This window comes from Mustela nivalis (genome assembly GCF_964662115.1).
Source record: "Mustela nivalis genome assembly, chromosome: 12".
Taxonomy (NCBI): Eukaryota; Metazoa; Chordata; class Mammalia; order Carnivora; family Mustelidae; genus Mustela; species Mustela nivalis.
Window position 1 is genome coordinate 31,355,421 of NC_139031.1, and position 26,895 is coordinate 31,382,315.

At 36.1% G+C, this 26,895-nt stretch overlaps 1 protein-coding gene across 3 annotated transcripts in view; it reads right to left on the bottom strand.

Moving 5' to 3' along the window:
* CFTR (CF transmembrane conductance regulator) overlaps positions 1–26,895 on the bottom strand; it is a 169,696-nt gene that overhangs the window by 100,341 nt on the left and 42,460 nt on the right. For all 3 annotated transcript variants that reach the window (XM_082692270.1, XM_082692269.1, XM_082692268.1), the window contains 7 exons: positions 23,039–23,254; positions 20,249–20,338; positions 19,229–19,392; positions 18,326–18,451; positions 14,253–14,499; positions 12,263–12,355; positions 4,973–5,155 (listed from right to left, as the gene is read on the bottom strand). In XM_082692270.1, the coding sequence (XP_082548396.1) occupies positions 4,973–5,155; positions 12,263–12,355; positions 14,253–14,499; positions 18,326–18,451; positions 19,229–19,392; positions 20,249–20,338; positions 23,039–23,254 (1,119 nt within the window). The remainder of the gene's footprint in view (positions 1–4,972; positions 5,156–12,262; positions 12,356–14,252; positions 14,500–18,325; positions 18,452–19,228; positions 19,393–20,248; positions 20,339–23,038; positions 23,255–26,895) is intronic.

The window sequence follows — 26,895 nt, forward strand, 5'->3', positions numbered from 1 at the left end:
TCATTTTTTGTTTGTTTGTCTCCCATAAAATGTGAGTTCCTTAGATGGGGATGAGAATATGTTGTAGGTTTTGTTCACTACTATATCTTAAGGGCCTAGATTAATACTTGGCACAAAGTAGAGACTCAGTAAATTTGTTAAATGATATAAGTTAAGAATATGATACATTAATATTAAATTATAAGGGCTCAATAACTTGAAAAATGAATTACTATTATAGAAGAAACAAACCAATGGAACAGAAATAAAACTACAAACCAGATCCAAATGCACAAAAGAATTAGTATTCAATAAAGGTGGCATCTAAAATCAGTGGGGAAAGATGGATTATTCAATAAACGGTGTTGGACACTGGACTGTGTCCAGAGGGCTAACAAAAAAATTGTGTTTGTACCTCATACTATATTCATGGTGAATTCCAAATAGGTCAAAGAAAAAGTACAAAAATAAGTCCTTAAAGAAAACACTGGGGGATGCCTAAAGGGGGGAAAAAACCACTATGGAGTAAGAAAGCTTTCCTATAACTCAAAATCCGGAAGTCACGAAATAAAAGATAAATTAAACCTCTTTTTAAAAAAAGCTTATGCATGGAAAGCTAAAGGAAAAGAGTGTAAAATTGAAGTAAAACTTTACAACTTAGAACACACAAAAGAATAATTTCTCTCTAAAGAAATGATTCTAAAATCAAAAGGAAAAAGAAAGCAAATCCATTAAAAAATGTACCAAGTATGTGACTAGTTATTTCACCAAAAATGAAAATAGAGGAGACCTTTGAACGTATGAAAAAATATTGTACTTTATTCATAATAAGAGAAACCCAAAATTTTTTTTAAAGATTTTATTTATTTATTTTACAGAGAGAAATCACAAGTAGATGGAGAGGCAGGCAGAGAGAGAGAGAGAGGGAAGCAGGCTCCCTGCTGAGCAGAGAGCCCGATGTGGGACTCGATCCCAGGACCCTGAGATCATGACCCAAGCCGAAGGCAGTGGCTTAACCCACTGAGCCACCCAGGCGCCCCGAGAAACCCAAATTTAAAAAAAAAAAGGGAGAGAAACCCAAATTAAAAATACATGGATATGCCACTCGTCCCTATAGTAAGACTGGAAAAGAATTAAAAATTAGATAACATCATCTGCTGGTGATGCTACGATGAAATCCACACTTTTATATAGATCATATGGTACACACATATTAGTGCAATCTTCAGGGATAGAAGCTCAATGAATACACAAATGCTTTACCATTTCAAGGAAGCTACCCTACTGATACACTTGCAGATGTGCTAAATGACATGTATGCAAGGATATTCAGTGTCATTTTGGGTTAGCAAAACTCTGGAAGCAACTCCAAAATCAATCAATTGATGATTCATTACATCATATAACATCCACCTGTACAGTAGAATACTATGCAGTTATTTATATATATATTCAAAAAATTAAAACTGGCCACATGGGTTGGGGGAGAGATTGGTGAAAAGTGGAAAACGGAGCAGAAACAGACTGAAAGGGAAATTTTTCAACTTTTTATATCTTTTAATTTTCTAAAGTTTTTTTTTTTTTCTTAAAGATTCTGTTTATTTATTTGACAGACAGAGATCACAAGTAGGCAGAGAGGCAGGCAGAGAGAGAGAGAGGAGGAAGCAGGCTCCCTGCTGAGCAGATAGCCCCATGCGGGGCTGGATCACAGGACCCTGAGATCACGACCTAAGCCGGAGGCAGAGGCTTTAACCTACTGAGCCACCCACGTGCCCCTAATTTTCTAAAGTTTTTAATTGTCAACTAAGTTTTAATAAATAATAATATCATCTAAAATACATTAGGAAGAGGGCAGGATTAAGTAACAGACCTCTTTATGTTATAGATTTCAGTATATTTTGCAATTTTTATTATATGAAGAAAAATCTAAAATACTTTATTTCTATGTAAAATCCTTTTGTATAAAAATTAAATCTAGAAAGAATAGTTATTTTTAAATATTTTTAGAAACAAATCTTACATAGATGAGCTTTATAAATCTAAACAATGGAAAAGATCTTACTATCTATGTTAAATGCATATAATATTTACATTATATATTTATATTATATGATATATTAATGTTAATATTTATTGATATAATACAAATACTAAAATAACTATATTATATATGAAATATATAAAAATTATTTACCAAGCCTTCAGTCAAGGGTACCCAGTACTGCAGACTCTTATACCAATTTTGCTTAATTACAACAATTCACAGAGGTCTCATAGATGAAAGACACTTAATGTGGATTAGAACAAAAAATCTGTTTTCCCAAAGATTGTTCAATTAAATAAATTTGTATCAAGCACTAAGATACTCCTTGGAATACAGAGTAAAGAAGACATGTGTGCAAGGATATTCAGTGTCATTTTGGGTTAGCAAAACTCTGGAAACAACCCCAAAATCAATCAATTGATGATTCATTACATCATATAACATCAGAGTCTAGATAACTGTAAGAGGAAAGAGGGATAAAATTAAACCTGACCTTAGTGTTTAAAGAAAATAATATAGATTATTAATATAGATATAAATTATTATAACTTTGGAAAATCTAGAGATACAAAACATACCCCAAATTGTCTACAGCCATACCACCCTGAACACGCCCGATCTCATCAAAATATACCCAAAATCTCAGAGATAGCCACTTGATCCATAAATGTCCTTCCAGACACACACACACACATATATATATACATGCTTTTAAAAACACAAATTATGTATATAATATTTTATAACTTGTTCTTTCTTAACAATATATAAATACGTGTCCTTCACAACCATTTTAAACATCCTTTTTACTGACTGAATAACATGTTATTCTATCACTACACTAAAATTTGTCTAATTGATTCCTTAATAACAGATATTTAGGGGTACCTCCGATTTTTTTTAATTCAAACAATGTTGTGATGAATACCTTTGTGCTATAAAATCTCAGCAAACACACTAGGTTAAGTCACACAAGTAGAAGAATTATTCAGTTATCTTGAGAGCTTTTGATATATCAAACTGGGTGAGATGGGATTTGACTTCAAATGCTAATATTTGCAATTATTCAATCTTATATGTTAGCTAGATCTTCTGTCTGGTAGATTATAAAATACTCCATTCCTAATACTATGAAAAGCCTCCCTCCTTGCCTGAGCTGCCAAACCCTCAAACTTATCCCGAAGGAACCACTGCTTTCCTTGGACTCGGTCTTCAGAGCTACTTCTCAGAAGATGCAAATACAACTCCAGCCAGCAATTATCTGCTCATCAGTTTTTAATAGAATTGCCTGAAATTTAATTGTTGGTAAGTCTTATAATTTCTGAGTCCAAATCTATTTTTTGTATACCTTTCAAAGAAGTAACTCTAAGCATATAAACAGAATTTTAAAAATTACATGAAATACAATTACCTCTCAGCAGCAAACATTCTTGTTTAGATCATCGATACTTTGCTGATGAACAGCTCCTCCTATGGTTATCTTTTTATTTTAATAGTGAAAATTACTACTAATACTATATAAGAAGTAGAAGGAAAAATAATACTTAAAAGGAGGAACAAGTTCGCCTAAGAAGAAAATATACAACTACAAACAACTACTATATTTAAAAGGCCTATTTCTAAAAAAACAAGTAAATAAATAAAATAAAAAACCTGTCTCGCATGTAAAAAACATAACTGGAGAGAGAAACAACCAAATTGCATTAGTAGCATTGTGGACACCAAATTTAACAACTATTTTCTGCAGCATTTTGTTTCCCAAGTTTCAAATTAAATTCTCCAAATATATCGTTCTTCCCATGTTAGATATTAATGAATGTCTTTCAAGAATGTTTTTTAATTTCTACTTTTACATACATTTTTATCTTAAAACTTCAGTGCTCCTTCCTTCCTTCCCCTTTCATCCTTGAGTTTAACCTTTCAGCTATTTTTGCTTTATAACCTATTAATTTTTGTCAGACATATCTCTAAATATTCTTGACTTATATAAGTTGGGATAGGGGTAGGGACTGGGAAGCTGACCAGCAATGAATAAATCAACATTCCTATGTATTTCTTTCAAAAAGCTATCCTAGTCAGTAATTTTTCCTCATAATAAATCCTAAGCAAGTCTGAGTTCATTCCCTAAAATCCTAAAACAACCAAATAAGGACCTTCTGCCTATGTGGTTCCGAGGTAAAATCTATGCCATGATTTTCCTGGACCAGCCCTGAAAAAATGTCTATGCCAAAGATGGGTAAAAATTAATAGTTCATTTATTCAATAAAGTTACTGAATGTCCACCATGTGTAAGACACTGTGTTCACTTATATGTGAACTCTAAAAAAACAAAAGAAAGAATAAACAAACAAAAATTTTAAATGCCCATAAATACAAACAAACTGATGTTTGCCAGGGGAAGAGGTATGGGAAGATGGGCAAAATGAGTAAAGAGGAGTGGGAGATACAGGCTTCCAGTTATGGGATGAAGAAGCCCCATGGATGTGTGATACGGCATAGGGAATAGATCCAGTGATATTAGCATAGCTTTGTGTGGTGACAGACGGTAGCTACATTTGTGAGCACAGTGTAATGTACAGAGGTGTTCAATCGTTATATTGTACCTCTGAAATTAAGGTAACACTGGTTGTCAACTGTGTTCCAATTTAAAAAAGAAAAACATTTTTAATAAATATAAAGATCAACATGTGGAAAAAAAAACACTGTGTTGTGTGCCATGTATCACATAAAGATGCAGAAGAAAAAGTCACTGGAAATAAGACAAAGGAAAAAAAAGACTAAAGAATATTATCAGTGGAATAATTTACATTATAAGGGACACTCTATCCAAGAATTCTCCTATTACCAATGTTAGAATTTCTCCAATACATCCTCTTACACTACAAACTAGAAAAAGAAAGAAATGCATACCAAATTAAGTTCTCAATGATGAGAAATAGAAGACATTACCTTGCCTGCTCCAGTAGATCCAGCAACTGCCAACAACTGTCCTCTTTCTATCTTGAAACTGATATCTTTCAGGACAGGAGCACCAAGAAGTGAGAAATTGCTGAAAAAAAGGCTGTTATCAACATTGGAAATTTTTCTGTCGTTACTGTTTTGTTTTGCTTTCTCAAGTAATTCCCCAAATCCCTGAAAAAAATATAGAAAAATATAAAGGTAAGTTTTTCAGGTATTATCAATAGGTATTTTTGAAACAATAGGTATTTGGTTCATGTATTAGCACATAAAGCACATGGCATCTGATCCACACTTTATAGCATGTAATTATATACATGAGTTCTAGAGTACATGATGGGAAACACTGAAATTTTTAATAAAGCATTTAATAGAAACATAACCTCAATATCCTAGATTGTCACTCACCCCTAAATTAAACTTTATTTAATATTGAAGAAAACATGTACCTTCTCCTATAGGCTGAGCAAATAAATGTTATCTAATCCTCAGCACAATAATAATATCGGAGGTAGATTTTCCAATTCACCTCTTTCAAAGCGATAGACCTTGTGGCTCAGAGATGAAATGACTAAATTGGCCAGAGTGATTTACAACCCAATCTGACCTCTATTCTAACATGCCACTGGCACCTTCTTGTAAGAAGCGTAAAGCATTTAAGTAGTAATTAAGTATAAATGTGATGAGATTGCCAGATAATTCAGATGAGTTCCCTTACAGGAGAATAGTGGGAGGAAGGAATTCCCTTTTAAAAGTGCCCTGCTGGGACGCCTGGGTGGCTCAGTTGGTTGGGCAGCTGCCTTCAGCTCAGGTCATGATCCCGGCGGCCTGGGATGGAGTCCCACATCGGGCTCCTTGCTCCGCAGGGAGCCTGCTTCTCCCCGCAGGGAGCCTGCTTCTCCCTCTGACTCCTCTGCTTCTCCCTCTGACTCCTCTGCTTCTCCCTCTGACTCCGCCTTCCATTCTGTCTTCCTGTGCTCGCTCTCGCTCCTCTCTCTCTGACAAATAAATAAAAGTGCCCTGCTTCTCTACTGCCCCATGGGGAGCTTCAGTCTTCAGTCCAGAGTAACCAGCCTCAAAGACTGATCAGGAAGATCCTCATGCACACAGTCTTAAGGAAATCGATTCCACATCCTCAGGCTCCAAATATACTCCTTCCTAAAATCAATCTGCCTGAGATCCGCTTGCTGTTTATCATTTCTTCTTTTCCACTTTCCAGCTCACAATCATACTTGTCTCACTTGACACAGAAGAGGAGTTTGTCCTCAGTCCTAAGTCTTATTGTCCTGTCCTTCCTGGAGTCTAAAATCTTCTAGGACCAGAAAGGGATCACAGAAGAATAATTTTTTCATGAAAGAGGGTCCCATAGAAACAAAGCCAGGAATACTGAAGGAGGAAACATCTCATTTCACCTGAAGGCAACCTGTGGGTCTTACGAAGATTAGAATAAGATTGTAGAAATGAGTGGCAGGATAAGGCATTTTAATTAACTAATTCTTTGATAACTTAATTTTTAATAATTTAATAAATTTAGTTGGTACATATTAATTATTTGCATTGTAAGGTTGTGATAATTTTTCTGACATAAAGCAAGCTGAAGTCTTGATAATGAGAACTGACTTCATAAATTGATTTATTTTCCATAAACTAAATGCACTCAAACTATAATGCCAAAGTTTTGACAAAAATCCATTTAACATGATTAGACAATATGTAATAAACAGGAATTACATGTCTTGCCACCACTTAAAACTACATAAGAATTTATGTCAACTTCACAATGTGTCAGAGATAATGTGTCATAGAATTCCAAAATTCCTTTAGGTCAAATATAAGCCATGAAGTTTGGAGACCACTGCTTTGAGTTCTCATGATATGGACAGCTAACATCCCCCTTAGTAATCAAACAACTAAAAGCAAAGCTTTTAAGAAGCAGACAATAAAAAGTCTTTTTAAAATAGGACAAAGGCATTTGTTATTTTGTTATTAATTTTTTTAATATTTATTTATTTATTTTAGAAACAGAGAGTGTGAGCAGAGGAAGGGGCAGAGGGAGAAGGAGAGAGAATCTCAAGCAGACTCCCCATTGAGCATAGAGCCTGACCTGGGGCTCAATCTCAGGACCCTGTGATCATTACCTGAGCCAAAACCAAGAGTCAGATGATCAACCAAAGGAGCCAACCAGGGAGCCCTCCATTATTTATTTATTTACCTCACAGATATTTATTGACCATCCCCTCTGTCTTAAAGACCACTTCAGGGGCGCCTGGGTGGCTCAATGGGTTAAACCTCTGCCTTCGGCTTAGGTCATGATCTTGGGGTCCTGGGATCAAGACCCACATTGGGCTCTCTGTTCAGCAGGGAGCCTGCTTCCCCCCTTGCTCTTTCTGCCTGTCTCTCTGCCTATGGTGATCTCTGGCAGATAAATAAATAAAATCTTCTTTCTTTTCTTTTCTTTTCTTTTTTTTTTTTATTTGACAGAGATCACCAGTAGGCAGAGAGGCAGGCAGAGAGAGGGGCAGAGGCCCTGAGCCGAAGGCAGAGGCTTAACCCACTGAGCCACTCAGGCGCCCTGAAATAAATAAAATCTTAAGAAAAAAAAAATAAAGACCACTTCAAAAGTCCCACATGGGAGAATAGCTATGAGTAGATATTAATACTGAAACATGCTTCGTGCTAGAACTGGAAATCACACCAAATTTTATAGGAGTACATTACAGAGGGAAAGCAACTCAGCCTGGAACTCGACCAAGTAAATGACATGCAGGCTGAGTGAGGAGGGATAGAAGTGGGATCTCACAAGACCAACAAATAAATGGTATAGGTGCTCCAGGAAGACAAATCTGCATATACAATGGTTCAGGTTTAAGAAACAGAATATGTCTCGGAAATGGTGAGTGGCCAGGTCAGATTTCTGTGACAAAATGACAAAAGATGTCCTTGGTAAGAAGGATAATGCAGTCTGTTGAAGGCAGTGCAGTCTGTTGAAAGTGGGACTTTTAACCAATAAGCACTTGGACCAACGGGAGGCTTCTGTAGCTAATAATCTTTGCTTCTATTTACAGAAGTAAAATGCTTATTTCAAGACAATTGGAAAATACAAAAAAAGCAGAACAAATAGAAATCACTTGTAGTACTACCACTGTGAAGAAACAATACTTAACCTTTCAACTGAAATTCCTCCCCTTTCTCAGGACGCCTGGGTGTCTCAGTTGGTTAGGTGTCTGCCTTCAGCTCAAGTCATAATCCCAGGGTCTTGGGATCAAGCCCCGCATCAGCCTCCCTGCTCAGCAGGGAGTTTGCTTTTCTTCTCCCTCTGCCCCTCCCCCTGCTTGTGTTCTTGCTAATTCTGTCTCTCTCAAATGAATAAATAAAGAATATTAAAAGAGGGTGCCTGGGTGGCTCAGAGGGTTAAGCTGCTGCCTTTGGCTCAGGTCATGATCTCAGGGTCCTGGGATCGAGTCCTGCATCAGGCTCTCTGCTCACCAGGGGGCCTGCTTCCCTTCCTCTCTCTCTGCCTGCCTCTCTGCCTACTTGTGATCTCTGTCTGTCAAATAAATAAATAAAATCTTTAAAAAAAAAATTAAAAGAAAAAAATCCCTCTACTTTCTTACCTATATATATAAATATATATGATTTTATATATAAATATATACATATAACCAGGGATGAAGGGTACAGGAAAGCAAATACAGTCAATATTATTATAATAACTTTGTATGGTGACAGATGGTTATTAAACTTAGCATGGTGAGCATTTTGTAATGTACATAATTGTTGAATCACTATGTTGTACACCTAAAACTAATATGTCAACTATATTTCAATAAAATATATATAATTTTTCTACAAAATTGAGAAAAAATAAGGTGGTGATCCCCTTTTTCTGACTTACAATAAGTCATCAATATTTTCATATACCATTAAATATTATGTTTAACTTAAATTTTAGTGGTAAGATAGTATCCAAGAGTATGAATAAACTATTTGCATGTGCTTTGCTATAAATTGGAGAGCACATTTTTTTGGTATAAATTCCCACAAGTGGAGTTTCCAGAGCAAAAGGTATGTGAAAGTCCAAGTCTTTTCAATTGTAGTTCTAAATTTTCTTTCATCAATAATTATATGGGGGAGCTTATTTTCAAGAACCCTTAACAATACTGATTTTTGGTTTTAGACTTGTTTTAACTTTTTTTGTGTGGTTTTATAGTTGAAAATGGAATCTAACTATTGATCTCACTTTTATTCATTTGCTCCCTAATGAGACTGAAGAGTTTCCATGCTTACATGTCCCCTTAGTTGTACATGAAATGCTTATGATATTCTTTGTTTTTACCCCATTCTTGTGACATATTTTCATGTATCTGGCTAATAGTTAACAAGTCATTGTAACATACTGAACTTCAGTGTCTGGTGTTGTTGAGGGCATCAAATGAGATCATATACATGTGAAAGCAATATATGGTAAGGCAGCAGTCATTCTTTTTTGTTTTGTTTAAATATGGAGCAGTATGGTGAGTGGCAAAGGGTTTTGGAGTCAGAGAAACAGGCTGACCTTTTAGCTCTTCCCTAAATAGTTATCTTTGTTCCAGTTGTTTAAACTAAGTTTCAGCTTCCTAATAAGTAAGTAGTAATTCTACCCATTGCCAGGTTTGGACTGAGTATGGAATCATATATAATTCACCAAGGACTCGCCCCTTGGGTAACTGGGTGAATGGTGACACCAGCAAAGGTAATAGAAAATACACTGGAAGAGGCAGGTGTGTCAAGTTTGGTGAGTGGTGAATGTAAAGTGCTTGAGGAGCATGCAGGAAATTCAGAAAATATATGTAAGAAGTAATGAAAGAAGCTGGGGCCATAAATTTGCCTTTAAGACCATCAGCACATTGATGTCAGTTGGCCCTGAGCTTGAAGTCACCCAGAGAGAGCATGAAATGCTAAAAGAAAACCTAAGTGGGACCCAGTGCCCATCACCATGGAAGCAGCAGGGAAGAGGTAGAAGTTGTGATCTGAGGGTAAAATAATATGGAGAGAGTGGTTACACTAAAGCTAAGTCATCAGTTCAAGAAGAAAGGAACTGTTTTCTTGGGTTGGCAAGTGCAGAATCCAGACTGCAGTAGGGAGAAACCCATGAAAGATGAGGAAATGACAACAGTTGTGGCAACACAGGGACAGAGAGAGGAATAAGGTTTGGAGGATGAAGCTGCGTGGGCAAAAACAAGAGAAGACTTTTTTTAAAAAAAAACTGGAAAATATTTGAATGGGAAAAGGAGTCAGTTGAAAGAAGTCATTGAAGCTTCTAGAGAGAAGACTGCTGGCCTCCTCTTCTAAGAAGATGAAGCAAGGTCGTAATAGTTCAGTCAAGGGCAGGGGGAAACATCTGTCTTTCTTGTAGACATGAAGGAAAGAGGAACACATAATTCCAAAGGTGAACAGGAAGCTAGAAGCATTCATACATGATAATGGCTTCTTCTTTCTTTCTGTTTCGTAGGAGGAAAAGCCATGCAGATAATGAGAGAAGTAGGGATTCAGGAAAGTGGTAAAAATCTGGAATAGCTTCTGGGGAAATGGTAAAGAAAATTAACTAAAGACAAATGAAAAGATTTCCCAAGAAGGTTTACAAGCCCCACTGAGGTTGAAACAAGAGCAGTGTAAAGCTTACAAATGACGGAGGTGTGTTATTTTTCCCAACACCTACTTCACCAAGGTCCATAAGGTAATGTTTTGCAGCAAAGGATTCAGTGGAAGGAAAGTGGAATTGAGAGAGCTGTAGAAGAACTGAAATGACTGGTCTTGGAATAAGCAGATGTTCAAACAGGCAGGGTCCAAAGAGAGCTCTGAAGAAACTAGAAACCTTGAACCTGAAAGACTACAGTACAGGTAGGATTTAGAGACAGAGCTGAACGGTTAGGAAATTCTGGGCTGGGAACAAGATTTCAGAGTGTAACATTTGCAAACAAGCACCACTATCCTGAGCAAATATGATCAAAAAGTATCCGGAGTTTGGCAGGTGATAAAGACTGAAGGACAAGGATATAGCCAGATGGGAAGCAACAGTCGGGTGAATGGATTGTAGACTATGACTTCTGGGTCCAAATTCTGGCTTCAGTTTCTGACAGGTGTGTGAGCTGAAGCAGGCCACTTAACCTTTCTTAGCTTCCATTTTGTTATCAGTAAATTACTTAGGTCACGGGAATGTTAAGTGAATTAAATGAAACAACATGTTTAAAGCACTTATCCTAGGTCTTGGCACAGAGCAAGGTTCTGAACATGCCACCTATTTTATAAGATGGAAGAAGAGGGAAATGGAAGATTTTCACAGCAAGCAGGGAAACAATTTTGTCTGAAATTGGGGGTGGGGGGAAATGTTAAACTTCTTATTTTCCCGTCATGCCTAGAATGGCCTTTGAAACTCCTAAAAACAAAGAAGTAAAATCAAACTGATCCCTTTCTGACATGACACTTTCCCACAAACAATTTTGCTAGGCAGATAAAGAATTATTCTCTAATCTGTATCTTCAGAAATGAAGTAAAGTGTAGTCCTGGCTATCAAGCAGCTTATATAAATAAAACCAGTTTCAGATATTTTGGAAAATGTAGAAATAGGATAGTGGTTTCATAAACTCCTATCTTTACTCAACAGATATAAATGATAATAGGAACTCAAGAGGTGTTCTCAATCATCAAATATTCCTTCTTGAGAGGCTGAATATCCTTGATAATATTTTTCTGACTTGGAGATATATAAGAGAATTTTTAAGAGGGAATGGAAATAAGTAAAAATAGAAAATAACACAGGCATGTGTCTTTCCAACATCTTTATGTAGACCACTATGTTGCAAACACGCTGGACAGGAAAATGACAAAACAGAAAGGAGCATTTCTTGAGGAACTATATTATGTGCATGGTACTCTGCTGAGCACTTCACGCTTCATGCTTCACAACAAACTTGCAAGAAACCAGGCACTGGTTGCAAGGGAAATATTAATATTTCACTTTATGGCTGGAGAACCAAGTTCTCCACAAGTAATTTGATATTGATTACACACAGAAGAAATGGCAGAGCTAGAATTCACGCCCTGCTCTTGCTGAGCTCCCAAACCTATGAGGCTGGCATCACTTCCCAATCGTAATTGATCGAGGAAAAGTAGCAGCTCCCCTCCCAGAGCTACAAGTTCAATTATCATTCTAACTTTCTTGTCTATTAGGATGAAAACCAGATTCACAAAGGAGAAAATGTTGAAGTATTTAGAGCAAACAATTAAAGAAAGAATTCTGACCTCCTCCCAGAAGGCTGTTACATTCTCCATCACTACTTCTGTAGTTGTTAAGTTATATTCCAACGTCTTATACTCCTGCTTTTGTAAGAAATCCTGTTTACAAAAGAAGGCAAAAACATATTGTAGAACTAGAATAGCATTACTGCATTATTACACCTATTTTACACTCTGATGGTTCTGTATTCTGTATTTGGATTTTATGAAGATTACTGAATATATTAGAAATTACTTCTTAATAAAATAATTGTTCACAATGTTCTAAAGTTAATTTGCCAAGCACTTGGATTTATTACATGTGAAAGGCACTTTTAAAACGTGTGCTATTTTATAAAACTGGTTTTATACATTAGATTGTAACACACAACTGATTCTTCCTTCCATTCTTACATATGAACCTGAGTGATAAATTTATAAGGCCTCCCTGAGTTACCCACCAATGTACCTCAATTCAACATTAGGACAAACAGAAAGCTAACGTCTTCACATCTGCAGCACCCTCCTTATTAGAAGCATCGACAGCATCACTTCTCTGGGTTATGTAAACGTATGAAGATCTGATATAACTGATTTGAAAGCATCAGAACCTTGACTCTAAAAGAAGGGCTTTATTAGACATTGGTAGGGTTCTATGAGGAAAGGTGGGAGTGTCAGGAAGAATTAAGTGGCTATATCCTGAAGTTCTCACTGCAGCAGGTATAGAGGACAGCCTGCTCCTTGCCTCACTTTTGCTTTTTCTCCTCTAGTCTTCTCTCACTCACTATCTCTGTTTTGGTTTCTCTCTTCTTCTCTGTTTTGTTTCTCTGCCGGTGTTCCTGTTCACTGACTCTCCAGGTCTTTGCGGTGTTCTCTCTTTGAGTCTGTATGTATGTTCATGTTCTCTCTCTCTCTCTCTCACTTGAGAAGGGTTAACAGACGAAATAAGATTAGTCCAAGGGCTACTATGGTTTTGAACTACATTCTCCAATTAGTCTAACTTGGAGATCTCAAACTCACATATTTTCAAGAAGATAAACTTAAGGACGGTGCCTGAGTAGAGACTGTGTAGAACTAGAGAGGGCAGTCCCCTTTGAGGGAGGAGTTGCCACAGTTTTTAAGGAAAGAGGACCCAGTTCCTACATATTCCAATTCTTCAAAAGAGGCTGAAGATAAAATTTATTGTATATGTAACATCCCCCAACTTTTAAATGCTCCCAACTAATGCAAATAGGTTGTTTGTTTTTAATTTAAAGATCAAGTAGAAACAGTTTCAAGCCCAAAATTAGGTCCATGGACAACCACTGGCAAAGTCTGGCCAAGATTACATAATGGCAGAATGACCTAAAAGTGGCTCATGCTGCACCCTCATTTTTCCTTCTATTACAGTGATTTTTTTCCTGGTTAAATATTTAAATGAATATCAAAAAAGTATAATAATACATTTTTGATCTGCACATTAATTATAAAAATTATAACCACACAGAAATTCATGCTAGTGATTCAATTAGCTTTCCATATACTGGGTATAATCACCTGAGGTCTTTAGAACTTCTCTTCCAAGCTACCAGCTACATCAGCATTGCCAGCGTGTGACATAAAATGCCATTCTCATCTATCTTACATTCTGGAAAGTATTTTGAAAATTTTTTCAAAAGTTTAAGGTGAATACTCTCAGTTTTAGCTAGAATATTTTATAACTTCCTGGTCAATTTTTTGCACATTCGCCAAGTTCATTAGAACTGATCTATTGGTTGATTACTTAAATAAAATTCTCCAGAATACAGAAATAGTATTTTCTTCAACTTCTTTGATTTAAGAGAATCTCACAGGCCTTCATTTATTTCATTGGGCTTCATCACAAGGTCTCATTAGACCACACATAGATATCAAGATAGGAAATCCTGTGCATCGAACCAGCCCAAGACCAAGACTTCATTTCCAGAGAGTGTGCTTGCTATAAAAGTTCAAAACTGTTCTAAAATCATTGCATACGATGCAATGTTAAGTACATTACCTGTATTTTGTTTATTGCTCCAAGAGAGTCATACCATGTTTGTACAGCCCAGGGGAATTGCCGAGTGACTGCCATGCGCAAAACGATGCAGAATGAAATGGTTGTGAATATTTTTCGGAGGACGATTGTTTTGATCAGTGCATAGGGAAGCACAGATAAAAACACCACAAAGAACCCTGAGAAGAAGAAGGCTGAGCTATTGAAGTATCTCACATAGGCTGCCTTCCGGGTCAGTTTCAGTTCTGTTCTATAAAAAAAAAAATATAAAATTTGGGATTCTTATTAACTTTTCAAATACCAGGCATCTTGGAATGTAAAAACCTGACCAGATGCTCTCAAGGCTTTCTGTCTGTGTTCTGTTCCTAGCACCACCCTATATAAGCTGTGTGATTTTGGGCAAGTTATTTAATCTCCCTGGGCCTCAGTTACCTTCTCTGAGAGTGGGATGGTAATGAATGCACCAGTGTCTTGGACATCATATCTGTAAACATTATTTTTTTTTTTAAAGATTTTATTTATTTATTTGACAGACAGAGATCACAAGTAGGCAGAGAGGCAGGCAGAGAGAGAGAGAGAGAGAGAGAGAAGCAGGCTTCCTGCGGAGCAGAGAGCCCGATGCGGGGCTCGATCCCAGGACCCTGAGATCATGACCCAAGCCGAAGGCAGCAGCCCAAACCACTGAGCCACCCAGGTGCCCCTGTAAACATTATTTTTATATTATAATTCATAATCTCAATTACTATTTCTATTGTTAGGATAACAATATGTTAATATCTTTAATCATTTCATTATTAGTTTGTAAGATTAGTAAGACTTTGATTCCAATTTTTTATTTGTTGGTTGGTGTTTCAAGCAGTTAAGTGTGGAAATGAGGACAACATTGTAAGAGTTATAAAGGAAAATGTAATTTTTCCTTTGTGATTTCCTAATGAATTCTTAACATTTTAGAAATTCTAGCTTGGCTTTGGGGAACACTGAAAACAACATCTAAGCAACAAAGGTGTGGTTTCTCAAACCTTAGCATGGGTGAAAATAATCTGAGAAACTTGTTAAAATACAGCCTCAGGCCCACCACTGAGAGATAATGACTGAGTCTTCAATAGGCTTCCAGAATCCATGTTTTAAACTAGAACCCAAGCAATTCTGTTGCAGGTAGCTTTTGAAAAGTTAGAAAAGAATAGCTACTCTATCCTCTCTCTCACTTTAGTATAATTACTAAAAATCATCTTTTTAAAGATTTGATTTGATTTCTAAGTAATCTCTACACCCATCCTGGGGCTCAAACCCAGAACCCCACCATCAAGAATTACACACTCCACCGACTGAGCCAGCCAGGTGCCCCTGCAACAATCATTTTTTACTTCTGATCTTCTAGTCTGAACTGCAAATGTGAACTTTTTTTTTTTTCTAACACATATCAAAGAGGATTCAGTACTCTAGCAGACAGAAAACAGGGAGTGCCGATGCTGGTAATAAGAGAACAAAGCTGTCTTCAACCTCCACCGCACTCTGCCAGGACCAGAAAAATTAAAGTCAGTTATGATCCTCCTCTTCGGCTCTTGCTGGGAAAAAGGCAGCCAGGAACAGAGAACAGAGGGTTCTGTGGCGAAGAGCAACACAAGAGCTGTGCCTGGCATCTGGGGGCTAGTTTCACACATTTGTAAAATTCAGAGAAGTTCTCATTCTCAAGTGGTAGAATTCAGGGGGAAAAAAAAAAAAAAATATATATATATATATATATATATATATATATATTTTTAGTCTGAAAAAAAGTCTAACCCTGAGCACTCTGATAAAGGAAATTAAGTTCCATGTGCCCAACCTAGACAGTATTCACATTCTAATGTGGTCTAAGGCTTCTTATTTCAATCATTTGGCACTGAAAGCAGACTGGGATTTTGGAATCTCATTGGGGTTTGACTCCTGGTTCTGTCAGTGATAGCTATGCCATCTTACATACATCCACATGTGTAGAAGAGAAACACACAATCTCCAAGGCAGAGACATTGCCATGATAAATGAGAACACAGCAGAGGGCCTGGCACTAAGAATCTGCCTAGGATCCTTAATCTTCAACAGAAAAAAAAAAAAAAAAAAAAAAAAAAGAATAATATTGGCTAGGCTGATGTTAATAAAATGCTAGAAAACCCTGTTCACCAAAATGTTCACAAATTTATGAGAATTGTTGTTGAAATGTGTTAGAAACCAATGAGGAAAATGGAAGAAGAGGTATGATAAGAAAAGAATAATGGACTCAAGAACATTTATAGCGATCACTTATAGAAAGCAGTATTCTCCACAATAAAATCACTTGTACTTTATGAGTCATAAAAATATTTTATCAGTTTCTTATTAAAAAAAAAAAAAAAAAGAACTTGAAAGTGGCTTTATTACAGAAGAGCAGTAAAGGAGCAGATTGCCAGGGAGTTTTACATAGTCTCTGCCCAGTTCAATAGGGGCCCAGGCTGAGGTAATCACCCCTTCGAACATATCCTGGCAATTTCTTTCAGAATATCACATTTTATTTTTTTTGAGTACAAGCAACTCTTGTTTTCCCATATTTATGTCAGCCCTTCCCAGCCTTTTTGGGTAACAATTTCATGCCAGATTACAGAACCAGATTATACACGTTCCAACCAACCATTTGGTATTACAATTGGTCAGACAGAAACACGAAATAGAAAGGATGAATTTCATCTTTTGAGGAAGAAAAATAAAAACCAAAGTCAAGAAAAGTCAACACCTAAAATGACCAGGAGTTTAATTTCAGGTCTGAGGCAACCGGATCTTCTGATCAACTCCTCATCCCCTTCTTGGTATGCCTGTGCTTACAGACACAGAAGTGACCAAGGGGATAAATCTGATGAAGAACTGCTAATAAGAAAAACAACTTCAACTGACTAAACAACTCCCTAAGATCTTTAAGGATGTTTCTGGAAAGAAAATACAATTTCTTTCCTGGATTTGTCTTGAAAGGCATAATAAAAACAGGTGACCAATGACGTTTGGGAAATATTTACTCTTTCACTCTTTCTATTTACATGGCAAAGGACTTAATATTTCAGCATTTCTTTTGTTGTTCCAATCACACACCTGCAGCTCAGTTAGCACTGTCTACCAGTATCAGCAGCCCCAATTCCTCATAACCATATTCACACCATCCAAAAGGTACTCTGCTTGTACACTTTTTCTCTGTGAAACTCTCATGTGCTATAGGACCTGAAATTATCTGGTCTTCAACAGTAGTATGTCTATCATTGAGTCTCCTAGAATCCTTTTCGACTGCAGTTTGTAGAACATGGACATTGACTGAAAAAAAAAAAAATGGTCTCATGGCTGCAGAAATGTCCTAATTTATATTGTGCCCCAAACTGTCACAGAAATCATATCTCAATCTGGGCTGTACTTTTTTGCTGGAAATAATCTTTACTGATCAGTGAAAGAGAAGAAATCTGAGGTGAAACAAGACTAGAGACAGGTGCGAAGTACTGATTCTATCTCAGGTGATGGCTTTGTTGCTTCAGCTGACCTCTCAATTACGAGGTTTTTAGAAACACAATTTATGGATATTACCTGCATTATTACTCTTAGGCTAAGGAAGAACAATGATATGATATTTTAACCGAAGAGAAGGGTTTCTTTCATTTTTCATGAGCCGTAACAGAAGTTAAGTGAAATGGAGTAACAGAAAACCACTTATTTGGTTCAGAATTATACAGTTATGAATCTGGTAGTTTCATTTAAGGTTTCAATCACCCTCCAGCATCGTAATCATTATTTTAGTCAAGCAAGTATAATAAGTAGCTAGAAACACATATAGGAAATTCTTCTATAAGGCATAAATATCCTTGTAAAAAAAAATAACACACTTTACCAACTACATAAAAGTACAGCCCATGAAAATGACTTTATGCCACTTAATATTGATGCATGAATATTGATATAACTTAAAACAATTGATAGAAACTTCAAATACGAACTGGAAGTAAGTCAGTAAGTCCACTGTGACATAATCATTTTTAAAATATTAAACATTTTTGGCTAATGATATTAAAATTATCAGAAGGACTTACTGTCTTATGCTTTCAATCATTTTTTCCATTGCTTCCTCCCAGCAATATGCCTTAACAGATTGGATATTTTCAATCATTTCTGAGGTGATCACGAGTCTTTCGTTGATCTTTCCAGCTCTCTGATCTCTGTAAATCAATCAAATACTTAGTAAAACCAAGTCAAATTGTCACTAAGAACTACAAAAGTTATTTTTTTAAGGCCATACTTCTTATTAAACAGGTGGATATTTATTTTACTATCTGATAGAGGATAACAAAAATAATAGCTATCTTTTAGTAAATGCCCTCTATGTACCAGACACTATTGGACACATTCCATAGACTATCCCAGTGTAGGACACTTCATGGTGCTCCACGAAAAGTGGTTATCTCCATTTTAAAGATGAAAAACCAGAGACTCAGTGAGGCAGAGTGACTTGGAATTCAAGCCAAGAGCTAACAGACTCCAAAATTTGTATACATTCTATCACCTTCTAGCTGATAAACTCTAGACGTCCTCTATCATACACTGGCACTGGTATCACTGATTCATTCTGTAATAAAAAGTAACTAAGGTTCTGGTGTGATGATCCATGAACCAGAGTAGGAAAAACTTATGAAACTCAATCCAAAAACATGCATTCCCACCCATATACACATTATCCCTTCTACCTAAACCTTATGATCTATACAAATGAACTGAATCTTCACATATTCAAAAAGAAATTCTATAGGCTGATAAACCAAAAAAATGCCCTGTTGATATAGGGAATATTATTTACACCATTAAAATAATTCCTTTTCAGTGACACCCAGTAAGTAGATCCTGGTTCAGTAAATAGAGTGGTCCTGGATTTACTACAGTAGACTTTGTGAAAATCTAATTTAAAACTGTTCCGTGCTATGTAACTAAAATGCTACTACCTGTACTTCATCATCATTCTCCCCAGCCCGGCTTGAAAAAGGGCGAGGACTATGAGGAAAGCAAGACCACAGAAGGCAGAGGCTTGTAACAAATCCCAGAGCAGGCCCATCAAGAGCGTCACTTGTAAAGGAGCAATCCACACAAAATGTGCCAGTGCAAGTCCCTGGAAAATAAAATCACAGTGAAAACTAGTGATGGACAGACAAACAAGCCTAGATGAGAGAGAGAGAGTGAGCACAGAGAACTTAGATAATCAAACACATCATGATTCCCAAAATGCTAACATCAAGGCATTCATTCACAGAGCAACGTGCTTAAACATTCTACAAATAGACTAGGATTTCCCAAGGAACAAATTTCGAGTCATTGCATCTTTCAGTGTATTTTTATTCAATGGGCTTAAGATGAACTATCTTAAGTATCATGTCAGGGATTTATTTTTCATAACTTACTTCTATTTGACTAATGCAAGAGCCATGATGTAAACACGCAAGAGCAAAAGGGTTTCCAAAGGCTCTCAGTATATCAACTCTATCACCTGACAAAATATTAAGAATAAATGCATGCTTAATTTAATAGTAACTTATTTAGCACCTGCTGTGGGTTTAACAATCTGTAAATACTGAGAATGCTAAGACAATTAAACACACTACACGGTCTACCCTCAAAGACATTGCATTTATTTGTGTAATAAGAGAGCACTGAACAAGAATTGTTCAGAGTATCATATTCAGCCAAAGTAAAAAACTGATTTAAAGTATTAAAAGGAAACAAGATCTGATAAAACTTGAATTTTGAAAAACTTTATTAAATACACAGTGAGCTAAGATGTCTTTGCATTGGGTGGTACTATGAAACCCCAGAATGGTGCTCTGCTAACAACCATCAATGGCAGAAATGGGCAAGGTAGGGATGTGTATAACTTAACCCCATATCACCATTAACTGACCCAGGAAAACCCTTGGGCTTGTATGAGTTATAACAATAATGCAGAAAAGATTAAATCAGTAGGTACGTACTTCATCAAATTTGTTCAGGTTGTTGGAAAGGAGACTAACAAGTTGTCCAATACTTATTTTATCCAGAACACGGCTTGAGAGCTTTAAAGTCTAAAGTGAAAATGGGAAGTTAGGTGATCATGACAGAGAGAAGACAAAGATATCAATAGGTTGCCTCAAGGTAACCTAGTACACACACATGATACATTGAATGAGTTAATTTATATTTATATACATAAACTTATATAAATGAGTATATATTAATAGGGTGGTTAAGAGAAGGTCCACATACCTGGTTATGAAAATCTGGATTTTATTGAGGAGGTAGAATTTAAGATGGGTGTGGAATAATGACTAGCATTTAGGTAAGCACAGATGAAGAAGGAATCAAAGCAGTTAATTTCAAAACACTATTAGAACAGATGACAGGCAAAATTCTATAGAGCTGTAATACACATGATTCAGTAACAGACTGTCTGTCTCAGGTGATTCTGAGTTCTCCAGAGGGCTTACCAGGGAGCTATGTGCAGAGTAAGCACCTCAGTAAACCTCAGTAAATATCTGTTCATTTAATTATCTCTATCTTCTAGTCACAGGTAAATTCACATGTAAAGATAATTTAGTTTGTATTTAGATTCATTATTTTCTTGTATTTCTTAATTTTTAATTGAGGTACAGTTGACATACAATCCGGTCTTAGTTTCAGGTGTAAAACATAGTGATTTGACATTTATATAATATATTTAGGTTCATTATTTAAAATATAATTTGAATGTATCATAGCTGCAGACTTTAGAACAAAGCAAAATAGCATTGCGGGACAAAATCTGGGATACTATTAGAGCTAGTAGCTGCCTGCCATATGGATGGAGCTGGTCAGATATGAACCAGTTAACTTTAGGCTCACTTTAGGGACCCAACCACAGCCACATGAAGATACAACTGCATTTTCTGGTGATGATGCCAAGGCAGGCCAATAATTGTGCCCAGAGGGGTAAATAAACCAGGTAATAACACAGAAAGAAGGACAGATAAAATAGCTTCAAACCTTTCGTGAATGTGTTCTGGATCTGAAAGCACATATATTGCTATAATTGTGCTCAGTGTTATATATGGACTTATTTACAAACTAACCTGCTCCTTCTCTGATCTCTCCTCCCCCTTAGCCCAGGGTACTTTATACCTCTCTCCTCCTATATAACACAATTTGCCTTGCTATATTATTTCAGTGCTTTTCCGCTCTAATATTTGGAAAATCCTCCACATCAAGGACTATGATTTACCCATTTCAGAAATTTTCAAGTTTTTGCACAATTCTCTATACTTTTTAGGTCTTAGTTTCTTAAAATATTTTATGCATAAAACAGGGATAATAGTTCCTACCATAGAGAGTTTTGGAGGAGATAAATGAAATAATAAACCTAGTTCACTTAGAAGCTTGTCATGTACATCGTTAGCTATCACTTATTATGATGATAAAAAGCAGTTTTAAAAAATATTTTTTAGACTGAACTGAACTTCTTTTAATATTCATGCGTGCAATTCTACCTCCCAAGTAATACCTAATAATTTATTCACTTACCTAAAATTTCTGGATCAAAATAAAATTTTTGTTGATTTTTTACATATGTTTTCCTGGTACTTATGAACTGAGGAGATTGTAGCTGAGATGATCTGATTAAACTGTGGACTCCATTTTTTTCTTCTGCCTCCATAAAAGGCTATTTTGAACAATAAAGTATGACTATCAAGGTTTTACAGTACACCTGACCTTGCATTTATATTATGGAAGTGTTCTGGGTTATTTGCCAGGTAATTTCAGATTCATGTCCCTTATAAGCCAAGTATATAAAGTTTTCACATTGGGGGCAAGAAAAAGAAAAGAAGGGTAAAGCAATATCCAAATGATTCAACCAAAAGAGATTTCTATAATGACTTGGTAGAGCCAAGCAGTCACACATAGTCTAGAAAACACATCACTGAAATGACCTTAAACTGTTTTTGTAAGATGGGTAGGTCTAATCTGCATTCACCTAAATCAAGCTTCAGCAACTTGGCCTTCTGACTGGAAAATGCATACAGAAAAGCAGAAAAGGATCTTAGGGTTGCCATGCATGTGTTGTTGCAAAACTTTTTTAAATTTGCAGGACTCATAGGATGACAAAAATCTAACTCAAAATAAAATAGTGGATGAGTATCACAATTAATTAAGGTAGATACTGTTAGTGCTTGGATTATCACTAACAATTGCATACTACACTCATTATTGAACGTAATGATACATGGCATTTTACCACAAGATAATATTTTGTCAATGACTTTTTTTTTTTTAAAGATTTTATTTATTTATTTGACAGAGAGAGATCACAAGTAGGCAGAGAGGCAGGCAGAGAGAGAGAGGAGGAAGCAGGCTCCCTGCTGAGCAGAGAGCCCGATGTGGGACTTGATCCCAGGACCCTGAGATCATGACCTGAGCCGAAGGCAGAGGCTCAACCCACTGAGCCACCCAGGCGCCCCTGTCAATGACTTTTTAATGCAGACAGCAAGTATTATTTTAATGGGGAGCCAAAAATTCCAAAAAATGATGACATGAGTAGTTTTAAAAAATGAAATCTATAATACAGGCAGTTTATAGAAGATGATCAATAATTACTAGCTGAAATGAACTGAATTAATTACCAAGTAGAAACATTAATTATTGCTGCCATTTACTTCACAAGCATACAAAATTGACTTGTGTTTATCCCACATGTATATCAACATGATGTTTAAGACATTTTAAAACACAGAGACTGTGCAAGAAAGCATTACCTTCTTATAAATCAAGCTAAACATAGCTATCCTCATCTGCATTCCAATACGATGAAGGCCAAAAATGGCCGGGTGCAGGAGCAGCGTCCTCATGACAAAGAGAAGGCATAAGCCTATGGCTAGGTAAATCGCGATAGAGCGTTCCTCCTTGTTATCTGGATCATAGGAAGCTATGATTCTTCCCAGTAAGAGAGGCTGGACCGATTTGGTGACTTCCTGAACAGAGGAAAAACAAAGAAATTAGATTTCATTTCCCTTTCATCAAATGGCCCCACAATTTCAACACAAGGATTCTCATTTTTAGAGGAGGATTTAAAACGGGCCTACACAGAGGGCCACACCATATGTAAAACACTTGACACTACTTTCAATATCTTAGAGCTTTGAAATAAGATTAGATTTTTGATTCTAGCAAAAGTCATTTGGAGATGCGTTTATGTATAGGGTATTTTGACTGAAAAGTGAATAGTGACCATAGAGCAAAGCTGTGGTTTCTGGAATGGTGTGTTCATTACTAATGACCTACATAATAACAATCTACATAGCACTACTATAGCTACATAGCAGGGTTTATGAAATATTTTCAGTTGATTATCATGACATACATGAAATATTTTGGCAGTTGAGCTATACATAGAGTTTTTGGAATTAGAAATGTACAGCTGTACCTAAGTGTTCTTCCTCTTGAGTAATTTGAACTACATCCCTGCTACCGTCTAGCCAGTGTATTTTTCCCATAAGCTGCCATCTCTTTCACAACAGATCTACTTGGTGAGTGGTTTATTCAGCTGCAGTTTTTAACAAAATAAGTAAAATGTGTCTTAATCTGATTCAGGCATCTATTTTACATATATCAGTCCTGAATTAGTTTCATCTTGCTTCAACCAAAAGATGACATGCTCTCTTTGAATAGTAATGGCTATTCCACAAAGACATCAGTAGTACTACTTTGGGAGGGTTCATATTCATAGAAAAAAAATGTAGTTTATTTTTGGTAGAGAAAAATGTCAATACAAAAGGATCATCTGCAAATAGCAAACCAATATAAATCTCACCACAACATAGAACTGTCAACATTCAAGGACAAAGTCAGCACTTCAACCCTCCCCTCAACAGTATTTTCCCTAATCTGTTTGAACCAGCATGTTCTCTAATATTTACAATGGAACTACTTACAGATAACATCTGATTTTTTTTTTTTTTAAAGAAGGAAAATGATAGTAACAAGCTTGGTTTCTGAAACAGAGTCCTTAAAAAAAAAAAAACTCATCCCTTGGGGCACCTGGGTGGCTCAGATGGTTAAGCCACTGCCTTAGGCTCAGGTCATGATCTTGGGGTCCTGGGATGGAGTCCTGCGTCGGGCTCTCCGCTCAGCAGGGAGCCTGCTTCTCTCTCTTTCTCTCTCTCTCTCTGCCTGCCTCTGTCTACTTGTGATCTCTCTCTGTCAAATAAATAAATCTTAAAAAAAAAAAAAAATCATCCCTATAAATGACTAGGAATAACAAAGTCCTCTATTCTTGATATGTGAAAGCTTTGTATATTTCATGGTTTGGACTATTCTGGGACTAAAGAAATTTCCCAATTTGCCACCAAAAAGAATAGTGGAAGCCAACTGAGCTTTGAATGTCATAAGGACCAACATAAATTTATTTGAAAATTTGATTACATTTCATTATATTGTTTATCACATGTTTATTGTTTTTATTATTACATGTTTATTACATATTTTATGACACAAACCAAGATGCAATTCACTTAATGTTTCACTTAGATAAAAGAAGCCTGAATATCTATTTTTAAGCTAGCGCAACAATGAAATTCAGAGTCATGAAACCCAAGTTCCTATCTATATTACCTACACTATCTGTGTCACCTTAGTCTCTTCCTTTCTCTGGACATTTTCCCCACTGACAATCCAAGTGGGGGCAAGGTGATCTTGAAGGTCCCCTCCAGTGCTAACATCTCTGTTTATATGATTTGAGTCTGAGGAGTCACCTGACAGAGGCTAGAGATTCCTTCAGCAATTTTCCTGGTCCATATCCTGCCACCGCCATAGGCAGCATCTGCTCAGGGGGATGCAGGTCAGAACAGTGTGAGTTTAGACTATTTAGGTAGAGAGGGTCAAGTTAGATACCCAAGTGATTGCATTCCCGGTGGGAATAACCGTGAGTCTCAATTCAGATCAGCCTTCCAGGGAAAATTTAAGAAGACTGAAAAGATCTGCTGGGAACCATATCTGGTCTTCCATAAGGATCCTCCATACCAAAGCTCAAATCACTGTAGATGAGTCTAAATTCTTTCATCATTTCTGTTCTACCTGCATACCTTGGACAGGGCCAAATGCTTCTAGAAAAAGGGAAATCTGCCTGATATTCAGATCATGAAAGAAAATTCAGGTGAAAAGAGAAACTTTGTTCAGGCTTGAAATTACAAGACTACTTTAAAAACTACATTTCTAAGTCCAAAGCACCGTTGTTTCTTCTGATAAACGTACACAATTAGTTGAAGAACTTCTAAAGTTACTTGAATTTCTATGTTATGTGGTCAGCAAAATCATTACCATCATAATCATCATCTCAACTTGTTTTAAATATACTTTATGTCTTTATCTCAGGAATACTAGACATTATTTGAGAAATGTTAAGAAGTAAAGATTTCTCAATATTGAGAAATTAATAGAGTACCCATAGACTGTAGAAGAATCTATGATTATCTCAAGAAACAACCGTAAAGAAATCTGATAAAACTTCAATCAAAACTGGCATTGATACATCCTAAATATTCTTGAATATAAGTGTTACATTAACATAAGAAAGAAATTCTCCCTCAAGACAACAATCGGCACCTAATTAATTAATACTAATAAAGTAAGTAATAAAACTATAGAAGCATTACCTTTAGGTTCAGGCAAACACAAAAAATAGGAATACTGGTTATTAGAACAATTTAACATTTTTGCAGAACTTTTAGCTGATACAACTCAAGAGAAATGATCGATGTATGATTATCATAAAGAAGTGAAAATTAGAGTGCCTGGGTGGCTCAGTTGGTTGAGCAACTGCCTTCAGCTCAAGTTATGATCCCTGAGAACCAGGTTCAAGTCCCACATCAGGCTCCCAGCTCCATGGGGAGTCTGTTCTCCCTCTGACCTTCTCCCCTCTCATGCTCTCTCTCACTCTCTCTCTCTCAAATAAATAAAATCTTTTAAAAAAGTGAAAATTATTATTATCAGCATAGAATATGACTATCCATACAACAAATTTATGTGAATCAAGAGTATAATGGGTAGAAATTTAAAAACATAATTATACTAAGAAAATAAATTCCTTTATACCAAGCATAATATTAAATAAGGATCTCATTAATATAACAATTGATATGAGACATTATAAATATCAAATTTATATATATGCATATATATATACATCTTAAATGTATTTTCCAAACATTCCTAAGACATAAAGTCTTTTGTTTTTAGACATAAAGTCTTAAATAAAAATCTAAAGGACTTAAAAATTATCTATAAAGAAAAGTTGAACACTATGAAAATTCCATTCTCATCCAAATTATTTTGTAAGACTAACACAATCTTCACCAGAATTTCAAGTAGATTCTTTGGAACTGAAATTTCAGCACCAAACTAGCAGGGACTGTTTGTTTTAGTTTCTACAACAATCCCAACATGATGCACAACACCTACGACAAAATGTCCATTCAGTGAGTATTTGCTGAATCAATGGAAAAAGGATTCTAAATTCCATTTGAAAAAATGAGAAACTAATCAAAAACATTTGACGAATAAGAAAAATGTGAGAGGGTTTACACTACTGCATATAAAAAGTCATATTATACAGCTG